Source organism: Petaurus breviceps, unplaced genomic scaffold, assembly GCF_028583685.1.
Source record: "Petaurus breviceps papuanus isolate PSGF00001 unplaced genomic scaffold, PetGlider_PUasm1.0 90977, whole genome shotgun sequence".
NCBI classification, from domain to species: domain Eukaryota; kingdom Metazoa; phylum Chordata; class Mammalia; order Diprotodontia; family Petauridae; genus Petaurus; species Petaurus breviceps.
In genome coordinates, this window is record NW_027187391.1 from 15,641,986 (window position 1) to 15,660,510 (window position 18,525).

General features: G+C 39.8%; 2 protein-coding genes across 2 annotated transcripts in view; one reads left to right on the top strand and one right to left on the bottom strand.

The window, feature by feature from the left end:
* Window positions 1-5,327: 5,327 nt before the first annotated feature.
* Window positions 5,328-18,525, top strand: part of EPB41L2 (erythrocyte membrane protein band 4.1 like 2) — a 280,886-nt gene continuing 267,688 nt past the window's right edge. Inside the window, exon 1 of the mRNA XM_069077330.1 lies at window positions 5,328-5,536. The gene's annotated coding sequence lies outside the window, so the exon portion shown is untranslated. The remainder of the gene's footprint in view (window positions 5,537-18,525) is intronic.
* LOC138153167 (uncharacterized) lies at window positions 5,404-6,051 on the bottom strand. Its single transcript, XM_069077329.1, has one exon. It carries the CDS (start codon window positions 6,049-6,051, stop codon window positions 5,404-5,406), a length of 648 nt encoding a protein of 215 aa, XP_068933430.1.

Below are 18,525 nucleotides of genomic sequence, written 5' to 3' on the forward strand. Positions count from 1 at the left end.
TATCTATCTATCTATCTATCTATCTATCTATCTATCTATCTATCTATCTATACACACACAGAAACTGTGGGAAATGGTTAGAATGGGTGTGTAGAGATAGGGTATTTCAATATATATACAAGGATGGAGGCATGGGGGTAAGGGTATTGATTTTCTGGTAAGTTCCCTGGGCAGATGTTCTCCAGCCGGGAGTGGCCTTTGGCTTTTTATGAACCTAACTTTTCACTGGCACTTTGGTCTGGGTGTGGCATCGGGGAGATGATAATAAAACCATTTGCTCGGTAGGTCTTGGAACTCTTCAAATAGATTTATTGAGGGGCAGAAACAAAAAAGGAAGACTCCAGAAGGTAGGGAGATGGTCAGAGAAGGGGTCAGAAAGGAAACAACATGAGACATACTATTCTGTTGAGAAATAGAGTAATTCCTCAGGAGTGCTCTGTATTGGGGAAATAAGAGTTGAGTCTAATGACCTTGCTTCTGTGATCCTAACAAGTTAGGGGAGTAAATTCACAGGGAAAGCTGATGTTTTTAGAGGGAGGATATGAGAACATATCCTTTTCCCACAATTCCTTGGGATTTGGGGATTTCCTCTTTTGGTCCTTGGTTCTAGAGTTTTGATACTTTTAATATTTTTTTCCCCACTATCTTGCTTCTGGGAGAGTTCAGCCTATGTTGGCCTTTTACTCAAGATTCAGGGTCAGGCCATGTTGCCTTTGATAGAGTGAGGAGAGGGACGAAAATGGATACAACCAGTTAGTCGAATAAGAGAGAATACCACAGAATGGACAATGAGAGAAAGTAGGAGCATTAAGGTCAGAGCTGTAAAAGAGGGCATGCTAGGTGAACAGGGTTGAACTAATCTTTACCATTCCCATTACCCTGGATAAGAACAAACCGAACCACACAGCTTAGGACAGAGCTTCTACTTTTCTCTACTCTATTATGCTAGGTATAGGGGCTGGGGGAGAAGTAGAAACACTTCAATGGGAGTCCAAAGACCTAGGTTTGAGTCCTGATTCTGACACTGACACTAATTCTGCAACTGTGAGCAAATATCTAATCCTCAGTCACTTCATCTGTAAAATAGGAATAATAATATTTGCAACTACTTAACTCACTGGATTATTTTGAAGAAATTACTTTGAAAAGCTTAAAATAATGAACTATTATTGTGATTTTTTTCCCTCTCCTCCTACCCTACCACCAATCCCAGCCACAAGATTTAGCCGAAGTCGGACAGATCAGGTCATGTTCAGGGGCTAGTGAGTAGATAAAAAGCATATTATGGAAGGCCTTCTTGATAAGAGGACTTGATTTCAGCCTAGAATAGGTAGGATTTGCATAGATAGAGAAGAAGAAGAGGGCATTCCAGGCAGAAAGAAGGGGCAGAAGAAGATGTATGGTGGCTAGGAAATACAATAGTGGAAAAGAATAAAGGGACATTGTGAAATAAAGCTGAAATTAGGTTGCAGTTAGATTTTGAAGGTCCTTTTTGAGTAAGTCTACAGAGTTGTAACTTTTTCCTGCCAATAATGGGGAGTCATTGAAGGTTTATGAAAAGGAGTGATAATGAAAGTGTATGTTAGGAAAATTAATCTGGTGGTAGTATGCAGATTTGAGGGGAGAGGGTCTAGAAGCAGGCAGGCCTGTGAGAAGGGTGTTGCAATAATCCAGGTGTGAGATGATAAGGTGGAAATGATGAAGAAAACAACCACAGTTATGAGATCAGAGTGGGATGGATAATGGTAGAGAGATTAATTATGGACAGATAGCTTTGAAAGCCTTCCATATCAGGTGACAGTCAAAGTAAGGAATGGATGAAAGCTCAACCTGAGTAACCATCAAAGGAAGAGGATGAAATAAAGGACATATTCAATACAGTGAAATAATAAAAAGGAAGGCTACTAGTCACAAAGTAAAAATGGAAAATAGTTGGAAAGGTCAGAGGACAAAACAATTATTAAAATTAATGGCTAGATTAGAAGGAACATCAAGGAAAAGTACATGGTATTAATTTTAAAAAAATAAATATATTTTCATCAAATATTTCCCAATTACTTGCAAGAGATTTTAACAATAATTTTTTAAAATGCAAGTTCCAAATTCTCCCCCTCCCTCCCAGTCCTCCCCTTTTTTTGAGAAGCAAGCAGTTTGACATCAGTTACACCTGTGAAATCATGAAGATATATTTCCACCCTGGCTATGTTATAAAAGAAAACACAGACAAAAAATAAAACAATAACAATAAAGGTAAGAAAATAAAAAAGTATACTTCAATCTGCATTCAGAGTTCACTAGTTTTGTCTTTGGAGGTGGATAGCATTTTTCACCATGGCTCCTTTGGAATCATCTCAGATCATTGCCTTGATCAGAGTAGCTAAGCCTTTCACCGTTGATCATCCTTACAATACTGCCATTACTGTGTGTAATGCTCTTCTGGCTCTGCTCACTTCACTTTGCATGCATCCATATAAGTCTTCCCAGGTTTTTCTGAAACCATGTTGCTCATACTACAATCACATAGAACTCATACTACAATCACAATCACATACCACAACTTGCTCAGCTATTCCCCAGCTGATGTGCATCCCCTCAATTTCCAATTCTTTGTCACTAGAAAAGAGCTGTTATAAATATTTTTGTACAGATAGGTCTTTTCCCATCTTCTTTGATATCTTTAAGATACTGATATGATATTAATTTGGAGAAAGGTCAGGATTAGGAAAGAAAAGAGTCTTTGATTTTGGCTAAGAGGAAAACCCCATAAAAATTTTGGTTAAGGTGAGACCTTATCAGAGTCAAGTTTTTTATTACAATTAACTGGATGGAAGTTCTATTGGAAGAGGAAAGGGAGTGAGCTGAATAAAGAGTAGGAAAGGAAAGAACAGATAGGAGGTAGTAATATTTATGATGCTATTGAAAATGAGAGTTAAGAAGATTTAAAGCGCCAGCCCAGGAGTCAGGAGGACCCGAGTTCGGTTCTGGCCTCAGACACTTAACACACACACACACACACACACACACACACACACACACACACACACTAGCCGTGTAACCTCAGGCAAGTTACTTAACCCCAATTGCCCTCCAAAAGGAAAAAAAAAAGATTTAGATCTAGTCTAAACCCTTATTCTTTAGATGAGAAAACTGAAAACAAGAGCCATAGCCAGGATCACTGGATAATAGTAAAAACACTTTAAGGTTTGTAAAGCAGATGCTATAATTATCTCTGGTTTACAGATGAAGAAACTGAGGCTAAGGCAATCTTGGCTAGGTTATATAATTACTGAGCATCTAAGGTAGGGTTTGAACCTAAGTCTTTGTGACTTTAAGTTTCTTTCCTGTTTCTACTTCCACTATTTTTTTCCATTCTAATGAGATGAGATAGAAACTCTGAAGAAGCAGTCAGTCTCAAAATATTTATTAATTGGATATCGTGTTCTGTTCAGCACTGAGGGAACAAAACCAAAAGAAAGGCAACAACATTCCCTGCCTTCAAGGAGCTCACCTTCAGCTGGGTCAGATAAAATGTAAGTAACTAGAAAAAGACATAGATCAAAGGCAATTTCAGAGAGGAGGGTACCAGCATCTGGAAAAACTAGGAAAAGCCTTCTGTGGGAGGTGGCATTTGAACTGAGTCTTGAAGGAAGCCTGGAGGACTTCAAGAAGTAGAGGTGAAGAAGAGAGCCTGGAATCAGGCACGGAGGACAGCCAGCCAGAGCAAACACATGGAGACAAGAGATGGAATGTCAGGTGAGAATAGCAAGCAGACCCGGTGTGGCTGTACTGTACATGGCTGCAGGGAGGCCTCTCAGTGGTTAGATTGCAGGGCCTGGAGTCAGGAAGACTCCTCTTCCTGAGTTCAAATATGACTTCAGACACTTACTAGCTGTGTGACCCTGGGTAATTCACTTAACCCTATTTGCTTCAGTTCCTCATCTATAAAATGAACAGGAAAAGTAAATGGCAAACCACTCCAGTATCTTTGCCAAGAAAACCCCAAATGGGGGTCACAAACAGTTGGACATGACTGAACACCACCACCACCCTGGGCAAGTCACTAAACCCTGTTTGCCTCTGTTTCCTCAAGGAAAAAATGAGCTGAAGCAGGAAATGACAAACCATTCCAATATCCTTACCAAGAAAACCCCAAATGGGGTCACAAAGAGTTGGACAAATACTGGAACACTACAATAAAAGTATAAGAAGACTAAAAAGTAGGTAAGACCAGGTAATCAAAAGTTTTCAATGTTAAATAGAGGACATTGCATTTTGTGTGTGGGGGAACCACTGGAGTTTACTTGAAGAGGAGTGTTCCATTAGGAAAGTCACTTTGGTGGCTAGAGGATGGATTGGAGACCAATTAAAAAGCTATTGTCATCATAGTCCAGGCAAGAAGTGATGAGGGTGGGAACTGAATGACTGTGTAAGTAGAAGGAAGGTGACATATAGGAAAAATGTGAAGGTAGGAATAAGAAGCTTGACCAGGGATGGCTAGATGGCGCAATGAATTGAGCACCGGCCCTGGAGTCAGGAGGACTTGAGTTCAAATGTGACCTCATACATTTAACACTTACTAGCCTTAGTGTGACCTTGGGCAAGTCACTTAACCCCAATTACCCTGCCTTCCCCCTGCAAAAAAAGCAAAAAAAAAAAAAAAAAAGCTTGAGCAACTAGATTAGATACGGGAGGTAAGAGTGAGGACTTAAGGACGATACCGTGGTTTGCAATGCAACCTGAGTGCATGGGAGGATAATGGTACCCTCCCAAAAGGAGGCATGATAACGAGTTCTGTTTTGGATATCCTAGTTTGAGATGTGAAACTGCAGCTAATATAGACATGGGAATTATCTGGACAGAGATTCCTCTGGGAACCCCAGTTCCTGGAAGGATAAAGAACGAAAGTGCAGTAACAGAAATAAAAGCCAGAAGGGAGTGTCCTACAAAAGAGGACATCAGAGGGAGATGTGGTATGGTGGGAGAAACGCCCTCTTTGGTACCCTGAGACTGGGATTCCAATTCTGGATTTCTCCATTCCCTTCTCTGAGCCTCAGTTTCCTCGTCTGTAAAGCGAGGAGGAGGCTGGTTGATCCTAAGGTCCTTTTCCGCTCCAGAAACCCTAGGATTTTTGAAACTAGGAAATAAAAAGAAAAAAGTTTCTGCCTCGGCATCCCAGAGACTTGAACCAAGATGCCGAGCGGCGGCTGCAGCCGCGAGCAGGGCTGGGAGGAGGGACCGTGCCCCATCCCGGGGCTCAGCCTTTAACTGGGTTTCCGTGCCAGTGGCGTGTCCCGGAGGGGTTGGCGCCGGGGGAGCGGGAGGGGTTTCCGTTGCAGGGGGCGGGGCTTTTTTGGAGGGCGGGGCCGAAGCGCGGACTCTTCTGACGGCTCCAGTCAGGGAATTTCAATTTGAAACCTGCGGGAGGGAGGAGGAGGAGGAGGAGGAGGAGGAAGAAGAAGAGGAGGAGAAGGCTGCAGCGGAGACCGGCGACGCGGGGCGCGGGGACTGAGCCAGCTCCCGGCGGGCATCGTGCGGGGTAAGCGGCCGGGAAAGGAGGGAAGGAGCCGGCGCCGGGGCCGACTCGTGGCTCGGCTGGCTGGGGCCACTCTGATTTCCCCTCGGGCTGCAACTGGTAAGGGGATCGCTGGCAGGAAGCAGCGGCGGCCGGACGGTCCCCGGTGGGGGCGGAGGGAGGGATGGCGGGGGGATGTTCTGCGAGCCCTGTTGCTCCAGGCCGGAGCCGCCCCCCGCTTCCCTTCCCGCTGCGGCTCCTCTTTCTCCCTCCCTCTTTCGCCTCCTCCTCAGGAGCCTCCAGAGGGGGCTGGAGCCGCGCGTCTTGCGGGGAGCCCGGGGGCGGCCAGCGCGCGCGGTGGGCACCGGGGCCGGGGCGCTGGCGCGGACCGAGGAGGAGGAGGGCGAGGGCGCACGCTGTGCCCTGGCCCCGCCGGCCAGGCGTGGGCGGGGGGCGCGAGCTCGCCCCCTCCGGCGCTGCCGCGCTCCAGCCTCGGCTTCGGAGTCCCGGAGCTCGGCGAGCCAGCAACTTGATCTCATTTCGTGTGTGTGCGCATTTTTGTGCTTTTTTTTTCTCCTCCCTTTGGAGGGGAAACTTACCTCCTTTGCCCTCTGCCTTGGCAAAGAATAGCGTCTGTGTCTGGGTCTCTGCTGAAATCCTTCTCCTCTGCCCCCCACCCCCCAAAAGAAAAAAATCCCCCCCATGCAGCTAACTCCGTACACACACGAGCCCCTCCCCTCCTTACACATACACATTACAAACATGAGAAGCTCTCCTTGCACACACGTGCATGAGCACATGCGTGTGCAAGGAGAGATTCTCATGTTTGTAATGTGTATGTGTAAGGAGGGGAGGGGCTCGTGTGTGTAAGGAGAGAGGTTTCTTGTGTACAAGAAGAGCACTTGTGTGTGATGTGTATGAAGAAGATGGGTTCTGCGTGTATATATATGTGGACGTGCAAGGAGATGGGCTCTTGTGTGTGTGTGAAAGGAGAGGGGGGCTCCTAAATCTTGGGCCCAGGGGAGTCACGGGGGAGAAGCTGCAAAGCCAGCATTAGCAGCAGCAGCTGCCACCCTGCACCCATGCCCCCACCTACCTTAGTAGGCATAGGACAGACCCTGCCTTCCAGGCAAGAAGTCTTTTAGAGACTGGACCCTGCCCTCACCTAAGGCATATCCCAGGTTTCTTACCTTACCGCAGTTCTTACATGGAAAGTGGAAGAAGCCAGGGGGAGAGCAATGAAGAAAGGAACACATTTTTTAAAAGAAAAAAAGTTTTCTGTTTTTCATCCTTTCCTATCCAAGAAAGAAAGAAATACTCCTTTTGGGGTTAATGAAAGGGGTAGTAGCAAGCTTTTAAAAGTTAACAGCAAGGAAGCTATAGGAAGGTCAGGACTTGGGGTAGTCCAGCAGAAATTCTGAAGTTCAGGCAATTAGTGCTTACTGAATTTGGGGTGAGAAGAGCTGAGTTCAAATCCTCATTATGCCACAGAACTGTGGGCAAATTATGCGCTCTCTGGGAATCAGTTTCTTAATGAGGTACTTTCCTGTCTGACTCTAATTCCACATTATTCTCAATAATCTAAATTCTAACAAAATTAGTTAGATTTGTACTGTTCATTTTTTAGGTACTCAAGGGCTGTTTTACTGCAGTCTGAGCACTTGTGGGTTACTCTCAGTCCAGTAATCCCAGGATGCCAAGTTGGAAAAATGCTGTCCCCAGGCTCTCCTTTCTTTCCCAATAGCAAGGATGTTTGATTGTGGTGGGGCATAAATCATTATGCTTCCCAAGGCTCCTGACCTCCTCTTGAGGTCAGATTTTTTTGGTTAAGTTAGAAGAGCTCTTGCACAGAGGGAGCGGTAACATTATTTTGGGGACTATCATGAGTGTGGAACTTTAATGATTTCATCATTTGTATTAGTAACAATCATAGGTTCCTTTCCTAGTTTTCAGCAGCACTTCCATTGGAAAAGGGAGTGTGCTAAAAAAATATGTGCATAGGTCTTTTCCCCCCATCTGTTAATTTCCCATTGCACCAGCTTCTCTTTATTGGGAAATCTGAGTTCTAGTCCCTGTTTTATCATAAAACTGGCTATGTGACCTTGGGCAGTTATTAAATCTCATATGTGAACTGAGTGGATTGGGCTGCCTAGTCGCCAAAGTCCAAAACTAGCCCTCTCCTCCCCCCTTTTTTTACTCTAAGCATTGTGGAAAGTGTAACACCTTCTCTCTCTTGCTGCTTAAACTCTTCGGACCTTTTTTCTTGTTTACCTAAATCCATTTTCTTTTATTTTTCATTCTTGTTTTTTTTTTTTTTTTGCTTTTGTTTTTAGCAAAGTCCTTCCTTCCCATTTTGCTTTCTGTGTCTCCATTTTATTCTAAGTATTGTCAAGAAACAATGTTTGTTTTCTATGGCAGCCCTTCATGAATTTGGCACATGAGGGGAAACTGAGTCGATTTCTGTACATTACAGTTCCAAGACTTCAAACATTGTCCAGAGAAACTAATACTGCTTGATCCTATTCAGTTTCCCCTTTCAGCCTATTCTCTGGGCAAAATCACTAGACTGCTGTTTGGGCTACTGGTGGGGCTGAATTGCAATGCAATCTTGAATTGTGATAAGGGCCAACCAAGCACATCAATCAGGCTCTTAAGTTTGACACCAACTTGAATAGCTAGACTGTCACCTGTCCATGCTTTGCTGCTATATTCCAACTTGAGACCCCACCCCCAAACCTCTGATATCTATTCTCAGTCACTCTTTTGAGCCGATTAGAGAGCTGTGTATGTTGTAATACCTTCGAACAATGGCGTGGATTTAGGACTAATTTAATCCTACCCAGTCTCACAGTCACTTCTTGGGCAGATTTCCCACTGAAGTCAGTAGTGGTCTTGTGTGCAGAAGGACTGCAGAGAACAAGAGACTGCTCATTTAGGGTAATGGGGAAGACAGTTTCTTTCCTTTCTAAAACATCCCTTTTTTAAGAACGACCTAGACATAATAGTCCTTTAATCTTCACCTCTAGTCTTGGTAGTTAGAGCGCTGTGTGCAAAGACTTTCAATGGAAAATATCCTGGTGGGTAACCAGCTTAGAAAACTTCTGAGATCTATGTTAGATTTGAGGCCACTTTTAAAAGATTATAAGTACCAAATCGGAAAGTGGCAACATAGCCTTTTTTAAAGAGACAATTTCAACAAAGTAAAAGCTAGTTCATGTAAAATCTATTACTGCCTAAAGATATAATGCTGTATCTATCTATATGTGTGTATGTTTTTATGTGAGTACATATAGGTATATGTATACATATATGTGTGTGTGTATATACATAGAGATATATGTATGTGTGTGCATATACACACACACGCCCCTTCAATGACATTATTTATAGAGCTTTATCCCCATGAATAGTTGCAGCTTTTAGATCTGGGGTTGGAGAAGAATGTTGAATGGGTCTCCCAAAGAAATAACCTAGTGGATGCAAAACTAGCATATTCAACTACCCCTTCTCCCTCCTGACACCAGTCAGTATTTATTACTTTTACTCATGTGTGACTGATTATATATGGACCACACTATTTATTACCCAAGGAACCACTACATGGTAAGGATAAGGACAAGGTTTTTAGGGTAGCTTTGACCCAGCTTCCGGACATGAGGGTGGCTTGGTCTTTTGCATTTTCACATTTTTGTGGTTTGCTGTTTCCAAATTACCAGCTCTCAAGAAAAAGAGTTCAGAGAACTACCCAGTTACCAGAATATAAAAACAGATTTTTAAAAACCAGAATCATGTCTACGTGTACTGCCCAACCACTTGCTTTCAGCTAAAAATACTTGCTTGCAGTGATGACAAAGCAGTCCCTGACCAAAATATTTATTGGTAAAATCACTCTGTAATTAGTAATATTGCGTGTCGTCATGGGTAACACCAGGTTCCCCTTTAAATCACTGCTATCCTATTACTGTGGCTTTAAAAGCTATGGAGTGTGCATCTGTGACATTCTGTTCAGTGGACTGAATGAAAATTGGGCTACAAAGCTTAAGGAATGTAGGTTTTTGTCTTTTGTACAACCATCAACTGTGTATTTTTTAATTGTTTGACTTGGGCTCTGTCACCACAGTGAAAACAGAAGCAGATTTTCTTTACCCTAGAATTGAAGCAGCTGATTTAAAAGCAGTGTGTGTGAAACTTTGTGAGAGTGTGGATTTCCAGTTTTTTAAGAGGAGAGAAAATAGATAGTTTGTAGTCATCCATTACAGAGTAGAGGGTGCCTTTGGCTTTACTTAAAAACCATGCTATTATTTATTTTGAGATAACAACGGAAATGTGGCTTCCACCCTTTCATTTGGAAACTTATTTTCAGTGACCTTGTTTGTTTTTTAGATTTAGAAGTGCATGGCCACTGGTTATTCTTACAGATTAAAACAACAAAAACAAACAAACAAATAAACAAACCTCAAATATTTATGCTGGCTCCTATAGTCAGCAAATATTAGACAGCCCTTGTTTTTACTGCCCTCTCTCAGGTTTAAACCAAAAATACCATCTTGGAAATTGTGAGTAAGCAAGTCCAAGGTGAAGTTGGCATTCCCTGCCATGGCTTAGTCAAAATCAGTATAGTAGAGATAATCAATAAAGTTTCTAGTAATCCAGATGTGTAGGGTAGTTTTTGGTTCTTTTCTTCACCTAGAAGAGCCTAGACTAACATTTATTTAAATTTTCTTTTTAAAAAAAAATTTACTTATTTATTTGCTTTTTTGGAGGGAAGAGGGTAGAGCAGTTGGGGTTAATTGATTTGCCTAAGGTCACATGGCTAGTAAGTGTTAAGTGTCTGAGACGGGATTTGAACTCAGGTCCACCTGACTCCAGGGATGGTGCTCTATTCATTGTGCCACCTAGCGGCCTATTTAAATTTTCTTACCCCAACTCTCTCATACTTCTGCTTTTTGAAATTTTTTCAGAATTGCCTTTCAGTTAGGTATCAGCCCTGGCGCTGATTCTTCCCTTTGGAAGTGATATCACCATCCTTTAATCTTGATTCACAGTTTGTTTAGGCCTCCCGTCCTTTGCACATAAATTGTAATTTTCTCCTTCCTTCCTTCCTTCCTTCCTTCCTTCCTTCCTTCCTTCCTTCCTTCCTTCCTTCCTTCCTTCCTTCCTTCCTTCCTTCCTTTCATTCTTTCCTTTCTTCCTTCCTTTCCTTCCTTTCTTTCATTCTTTCTATTCATGTCTTCTCTCTCTTTTTAGATTATAAACTCCGCTAGGTCTGGGGCTCCATTAAAAAAAAAAAGTCTGCTCTATTGCCTTGCTCCTAATAAGAGTATACTAATAATAGCCAGTGTTATAGTTTTATGTTTTGCAAAATACTTATGTTAATTTATTTAATACTCACTCTAACTCTGGGATATAGGTACTAATATTATCCCTGTTTTACAGATGAAGAAACTGAGTTTGTGAAAGATTAAGTGACTAACCCAGGATCACTAAACTAGAAGTATCTGAGGATTTGAACTCAGGTCTTCCTGACCCCTAGTCCAACTCTACCCATACATCTGCCTCTTGAATGCCTTAGTAATATAAGCGTGTTGAATTGGTTAAATTTGAACTCGATATATAGAAGAGTCCACATTATTACTCTGTTGATATCCCATCTCAAATGTGTTGTCTTGATTTAACTTCTTGTTTCTTGGCGTCTTCCAGGAGTATCCCTTGAAGTGGCTGTTTGGCTTGTATACTGCTATGCTTAATTATACTCTCATTATTTAGTCATTTTCAGTAATACCTGACTCTTCATGACCCCTTTGGGGTTTTCTTGGCAGAGATACTGGTGTGGTTTGCCATTTCCTTCTCCAGCTCATTTCACAGATGAGGAAACTGAGGTAAATAGGGTTAAGAGACTCATCCAGTATCATAGAGCTAGTAAGTGTTTGAACCTGGATTTGAACTCAGGAAGAGGACTCTTTCTGGTTCCAGGCTCTGCCCCCAAATTAGATTTCACTAAAATCCTTTGGTTTTCTAGCGGGAAACACTTGTTTTACAGAGTTTGAGAATTTCAGAGCGTAAGAACTTTAGAAGTCATCTAGCCTGATACTTTTTTTATGGATAAATAGCCTGTCTGTCAAAGGTCATATAATTAGTTGTAGTTGGTATGACTTCCTGATTTTAAGGCCTTCGTTCTTGCTACGCTACCTTAATTGTATTTGCAGGTAATTTTTCCTTTGTAATTATATTTATTCCTATTAAATGCTATTCTTTTGTCATTGACCCACCTTACCAAATTTTCAGTTATACTGAACTCTACATTTGTCCTTAGGTGAAACTGTATTGCTGGTTGATTGAAATTAATTGGACTGGACTCAGGAACAAATCCAATTGTGTGTGTGTGTGTGTGTGTGTGTGTATGTGTTTTAGAATAATTGCCTTGTCAACCTGTGGGAACTAACTTTTTTTGAACATATTAATTATCTGTATAGAAGTACAATTGCTGTGACTTGAAATGGCATTTTTTTTACATCACTTTCATTTCCAAATACAGTCATTCTTTGTAACAAAAAAGAAAAAAAAGCAGTTCAATAAAACCAACCAGTGTTGCCCCATTGCAAATGATGTTGACATTTGTGGTTTTAGATAATATATTTCTTATTAAAAATAGCCTTTCTTTGCCTGTTCTTTGTAGTGTTGGTAACATAAATATGCTTTGTTAAAGTTTGCCTTTATTTTGAGTTTTTGTGTGTGTTTCTTTATAGAGTAACAGGGAACTTTTAATTTATGTAACATTACTGATGCTACTTTTCATTTTTTCTCTACTTTCGTTGGCCATCCACCCAATAGCATGCATATGGCAGAAGTTTTTGTTCTTAGTTCAAATAAAGCATACCTAGAACACCACAGTGCTTCTTAAGCTGTGGGTTGTGACCCTGTATGGGGTCGAATAACTAAATGTGGGAGTTGTGAAAAATTTGGCAACATTAAAAGACTTCTGTATACCTATTTTATGTACCTATATACCTGGGAGTCATGTAGAAACTTTCTTGGGCAAAAAGGGGTCGCAGGTGGAAAAAGTTGAAGAAGCCCTGGTCTAAAAGAAGACACTTGATAAGCACTCTTGCAGTCTTACTTTTAAACACACACACAGACCCTTTTTATGCTATGGATAAGAACGAAATGACTCAATGTGCAGGATTGTACTTGCAACTTGCGTTTTTTCATTGATAAAAGGCATAATGAATAAAACCTGTAAGGCAAAGAGTTTTTACTGATGTTTCTAGCCTTTTGAATATTGTTTTAAAATGTTATCTCTTTGAGAACAGCCTTATCTCTGCTTTGGGATGGGAAATGTTAGTTGAGGGTTTTGAAAACTCTCACTGGTTTGTTACATTCCTTTGTATGTGAGGTATACTGCCTAGACACAGAGCTGGAGGGGACCTTATAGGTCATCTAGTTCAAGCCTTTTATTTCACAAATGAAGAAACTGAGGTCCCTGAAATGAAAGACTCAGAGGAGACTGAGTGGTACTCTTTGACCATTGTATTATATCAATGACTGTTTCTAGACTTTTGTGTATTTTTGAAGATGTTTGGTGTGTCTGTTACAGATGTAAATGGACGAGCCCAAGGCACCATCACTCTTTGTTGTGCCTTCTCTCATTAATACACTGCATGAACCCTTCTTTGAATCCTTGTTCCAATCTGAATCATTAGATCATGTATACTAGTGTGGTCTCTTGATTTCATTTGTTTCAGGGCTAGATCATACTGGATGAGATGGTATTTTAGTTTGCCCTCATAGTAATGCTTTTGCCTTCTTTGCTTACAGGAATTTTTAAATTTCATGATAGCTGCCTTAACTTTTCATCTCCATATTCTAGACGGTTATATCTTTTATTAGATTAAGATTTTTTTAGACACCATTTTCTGGGGGGAAAGTGCTACAAATGCTACTCTACCTCCAATTTGGAGCAATTTTCCATATGGAGATTTGCAATTCTTATTTTGATAATGTTTCATCTCCTTTGCTCACTTACCTTTGGCTCCTATTAGAGAACTTACATCACATGTATACATCTTGGATGGCAGACTTTAGTCATTAATATTTGATGCAAATATTTTTTTTCCATTCAACAGTTTCTTTTGTCTTTATTGATTTTATACATGCAAAAACTTTAAAAAAATTTTATGTAATGAAAATTGTCTATTTTGTCTTTTATAATTTCTCCGTTGTTTGGAGAAGAAATGTTCCCCTGGGGGCTGCTAGGTGGTGCAGTGAATAGAGCACCTGCCCTGGAGTCAGGAGGACCTGAGTCCAGCCTCAGATACTTAACACACACACAAAAAACTAGCCGTGTGACCTTGGGCAAGTCACTTAACCCCAATTGCCCTTCAAAAAAAAAAAGAAATGTTCCTCTAGTATTTGTTATGAAAAGCACCTCCTCCTGTTGTCTTAATTTTTTAAAAATATTGTGACATTTTATATTCATTTTGCATATTCATTTTGAGCTTCCATATGTGGTGTAAAATGTTGGTCTAAGCTTAATTTCTGCCAAACTTAAAATTTATGAAACTTCATGTTATAAGGGGAATCCTTCCCCTGTTAATTTATTTTTTGGGTTTATCAAACACATTGGGACTGCTCTCTATGTTTTTGTCTTTTACTTATCTTTCCTGTTTGATCTGCTTTTCTCTGTTTTAACCAGTGCTAAATCATTTTGAAGATTATTGCTTTACAATATAATTTTAGGACTGGTTATCTTAATGCCCCTCCATTGTACTTTTTATTTATCTTTTAAGATTATGGACCTTTTCTTCTTACAAATGAATTTTGTTATTTTTAAAAAATTCTATAAAGTATCCCCTCCTTACCTAAGTATGCAAGTTATGAGGAAGACAGTTTTATTTTCTTTACATGGCCCAACCACGAACAGTGAATATCTTTACAATTATTTGCCTCCCTTTGTTTCTGTAAAACATTTTGTATAGTTCTTAGGTATGTGTCTCAATAGGTTAACGTTCCAGGTTTTGTTTTTTGTTTTTTCCATTTTGTAGTTATTTTGAATGAATTCTTTTTGTCATTTCTTCCTAGGTTTTTTTTTTAAAGTACTGTATAGCAATACCAATCATTTTTGTGGATTTATTTTGTAAGCTGCTACCTTACTAAAGACCTTAATTGTCTCAAATAGCTTTTTCACTGATTTCTCTGGAGTTTTCTTAGTACGCCATCCTGTCATCTATAAATAGGGATAATTTAGTTTCCTCTGCTAATATCTATCTCTTCATTTTGTTCTTTTGCTTCTCTGTTACAGTTAGCATATCTAGAAGTAAGTCAGGTAACAGAGGGGAAATCCACAAAGGCATATCCACAAAGAGGGTTGGACATATCAGCACTGCACTCCAGACCTTTATCTGTTAAGGTTGTGGGATTAACTAAAATTGTTTCATGAGTCTGCCAAAAGACACGTATGCTTTCTGCTCTTTGGTCATTTTTGTTCATATATTAGCTGTTCTTCATCGTCTAAATCTTTGATGCATGTCTTTAGCGTTCAGGATAAATGCTACTATATTGTTGAGTATAGAACCACTACTCCCCCCCCCCCCAATTTCAAATGATCCGTGATTCTATCAGAATGATCCGTGATTCTATCAGTATCTCCACTAATTTAGATTGTATGTCCTCCATACTTTAGTTAATTTAGTCATGTAAATGAGTTGCTGTGACACCCCTGTTTCTCCCCTCCCCTCCCCCCAAACTGCAGTATGCCAGCCTTCTGGTGACGAAGCAGATAAATCTAGCTAGACTAGGCCTGTAAGAGAGACACATACCCTTTTGGAGGGCCTTTTTAGCTTGTTAGAACCTAGCAGAGCTTGTACTTCCATTAGTTTAATTTCTAAGAACCCAGGGGCTATCTTTATGCCATAATAATGGCAACTTTGGAATGATAGCTAAGTTTATATAATGCTTTAAGGTTTACAAAATACTTCACAGTAAACTCATTTCCTCTTCACTAATGACCTTGTGAGGTAGGTGCTATTATTATCCCTATTTTCCAGATAAGGAAATTGAGGCACCGAGGTTAAGGGACTTTCCAAGGACAGCTTATGAGGCTAACTTTGATATTTTTGGTGTTTTTCCCCTTTCTTTGGTTAATAAGCATAAAAAGAGTTCTGTTTCTTGGTTGTTCCAGCAGTGGTATATTTTTCTGCTATATTTGTAGTTGCCTGCAGTGTAGAAAGGTCTGTTCTTGATTTTTTTTTTTTGTACTTTGAACTAAATAGAGTGAAAAATTGTATCTTTCCTCAAGGTCACAGAGCCAAGTTAGGGATGGAAGTGAGTCTAGGGCTTCTACTTCTAGGTCTAACAGAACATCCCTCTGTCTCTTACAATTCACACTTACTTGGGAGTTAATGGCATCCCCAATCTTTGTGTTTCTGAGAGGGAAAAAGGATGCTTGCTGAACTTTGGGGAGCTATAGTACCCTCAAGATCTCATTGCCCTTGTCTGCTGGTATGTCTTTAGTTCAGAAGGTGAGCACAGCAAAGGGCTCCCAAACCATGAAGTAAAATTGCAAGCTTCGTTAATTGTGTGGATGATATTTGTGCTGTCAGACAACATGCATACCGCAAACCCTTACTTCTTAGGCTGCAGAGTGGAACTGTGAATGGTTAGGTACCAAATTTGCAATTAGAACAGTGTTGTCTTCTAATCTGCTACATCTACAAAATTGATAACAGTGCATTCTCTCCTATATGAGAAAGGAAATTTGACAGTGGTGTAAGCATTTAACTGTGGTTCATTTTTGCCCTTAGACTTTGGATTCCCTTCTCATCCTGATGATCTTTCATCTTTTCTAACTGTTCTAGAATCTTGGAATATGAATTCAGTAGAAATCTTCTCCAAAAAGAGTTCTAATTTAAAAAAAAAGCTTTTTATTTACAATATAGTAGAGGAAATGAAAGCATGGAGAAAGGTTACTATAGGAAGTGCTGGATATATTGGATTTTTTAGATAACTCTTGTGGAATTGGCATGTTTGTAGAAAGACAGGTATCTTGAGTACTCTCTACAACTTTGTGAATGAACATATTTTTTGTACAGTCAATAACAATGTCAATGAACTCCATATCTTAATTTTTTTAAAGACCAAGTTTATTTGCTTTAAATTATTCAGAGATGGCAAATGTGATTGTTTTCCTTTTTAAAATTTTCAACTAGAAAAGTAAAGGTATGGAGGATATTCTTAGGTGTATTAAAGTTTGCAGTGAAGAGGTTGATTTAAATAACTTCATGTGTAGTACAGATGTAGCTCAAGTTTCTGGCCACTTTTCTTTTAATTGAAGTTAACTCATTTTCAGCTCTTGTGTTTCATACATTCTTAATTTGAAAGCCTGCTGAGCAGGCGCCTGAGATAGGATAGGAGTCTCTCCTATCTACTGTCTGTTACTTGTTATGTTTCATAGTTTCACTCACGTCTGACTCTGTGACTCCTTTTTGGGGGTTTGTTGGCATAGATACTGGAGTTGTTTGCCATTTCTTTCTCTAGCTCATTTTACAGATGAGGAAACTGAGGCAAACAAGGTTAAATGACTTGACCAGAGTCACACAGCTAACATATGACAACATGGAAACTGAAAGGTTGAGCTGGTGTACTTAGCAAACTCTTTATTTGTTAAATTTTAAAGCTTTTGTTTAAAACGTTTTATTGATATCTTTTTTTATACCAGTGATTTCCTGAGGTATTACATTCCACCTGCCCCCCCCCCCCCAATTCTCCCTTGGAACAAAGAAGCAATTATGCAAATGAAACAGGCAAGACTGTGCATTTAGCCTTCTGCTCTCTTAGTTCTCCCATATGGTCACAAGGTTCTTCTTCATCTCTTCTGTGGGGCCAGGATTGTAAGGCATTATTTTAAACTACTATATTTTCTCATTTCTTACCAGTAGGGAGAACTCTTCCCTACTCCGGGTTTCAGTTTCCACATCTGTATAGACTAGATTTCTCCTAAAATCTCCTTCCTTTTTAAATCTATGATCTGATCCTTGAATCTTGAAGCATGTTATATTTACTAAAATAATAGATATTACAGAATACTAGTTCCTGTAAAAGTAACTTGAATGCCATGTTTTATTAGGTATTTGAATACCTTTTAGTCAGTGAGATAGGTTCTCAAAAAACGGTGGCCTAGACCTATAATTTCACCTTTGACCAATGTAATAATAATTGAAAACCAAAAAATTCTTGCTTTAAACTGTAAAACAAAATAAAATAGTCTGTCCTCAAAATTCAGTTATTGCTTGTGTTTAGATTTTCCCCAGAATACATTGTCTAATGACAGTATATTAGAGCTAGATCAGGTGAAAATTTTTCCTGAATTTTTTTGAGTCTTTGCTTCCTGGTCACTGTGAAGGGCAGGAGACATTTATCTGTCTGGTAGTATAAGGGGCAAAATCCAAGTGTCTTAAACAGTCTTAATTTTTTTGGGTGGAATGCAGGAGTCTTAAGCATTCTTAATTTAGAGAGGAAATGCAAGAAGAGTCTTTGTCTTAATTTTTTGGAGGAAATGCAAATATCTTAAACAGTCTTAATTTGGGGGGAAATGTGTATCTTAAACATTAATACATGTAATAATTAAACTGTTATGATCAAAATATGAAATAAGTGAATTGAGAAGTAAGAAATCTGCCTGATGGGCTGCTGTTTTTGAAGTTTCACTGGAGTGGTTTTTTTTTTTTTCGTTTCTATCTATATAAGAAACATTTATTAAGTACCTGTACTTATACTAGGGAAATATGAAAATAAATTTCATATTTGGGGGAGAGTGGAATGTGTTCCTTTAAAGATATTCAAGTGAAAGGTTGTTTAGGTCTGGCAGATGAAAAAAATTCTTTCCAAATTGGGAGTTCAGGGAATCCTTGTTAAAGGTGTTGGCCATTGAATGTGAACTTCCCATTAACTTGTGAGCTTTTTGGGGGCATAGGCCATATTTTCGACTTTATTTGTATTTCCAGCACATTAGCACACAG

Bases quoted from the DNA above. Each gene is read 5' to 3' on its own strand.
- LOC138153167 (XM_069077329.1), bottom strand. From the start codon at position 6,051: ATGAGATCAAGTTGCTGGCTCGCCGAGCTCCGGGACTCCGAAGCCGAG.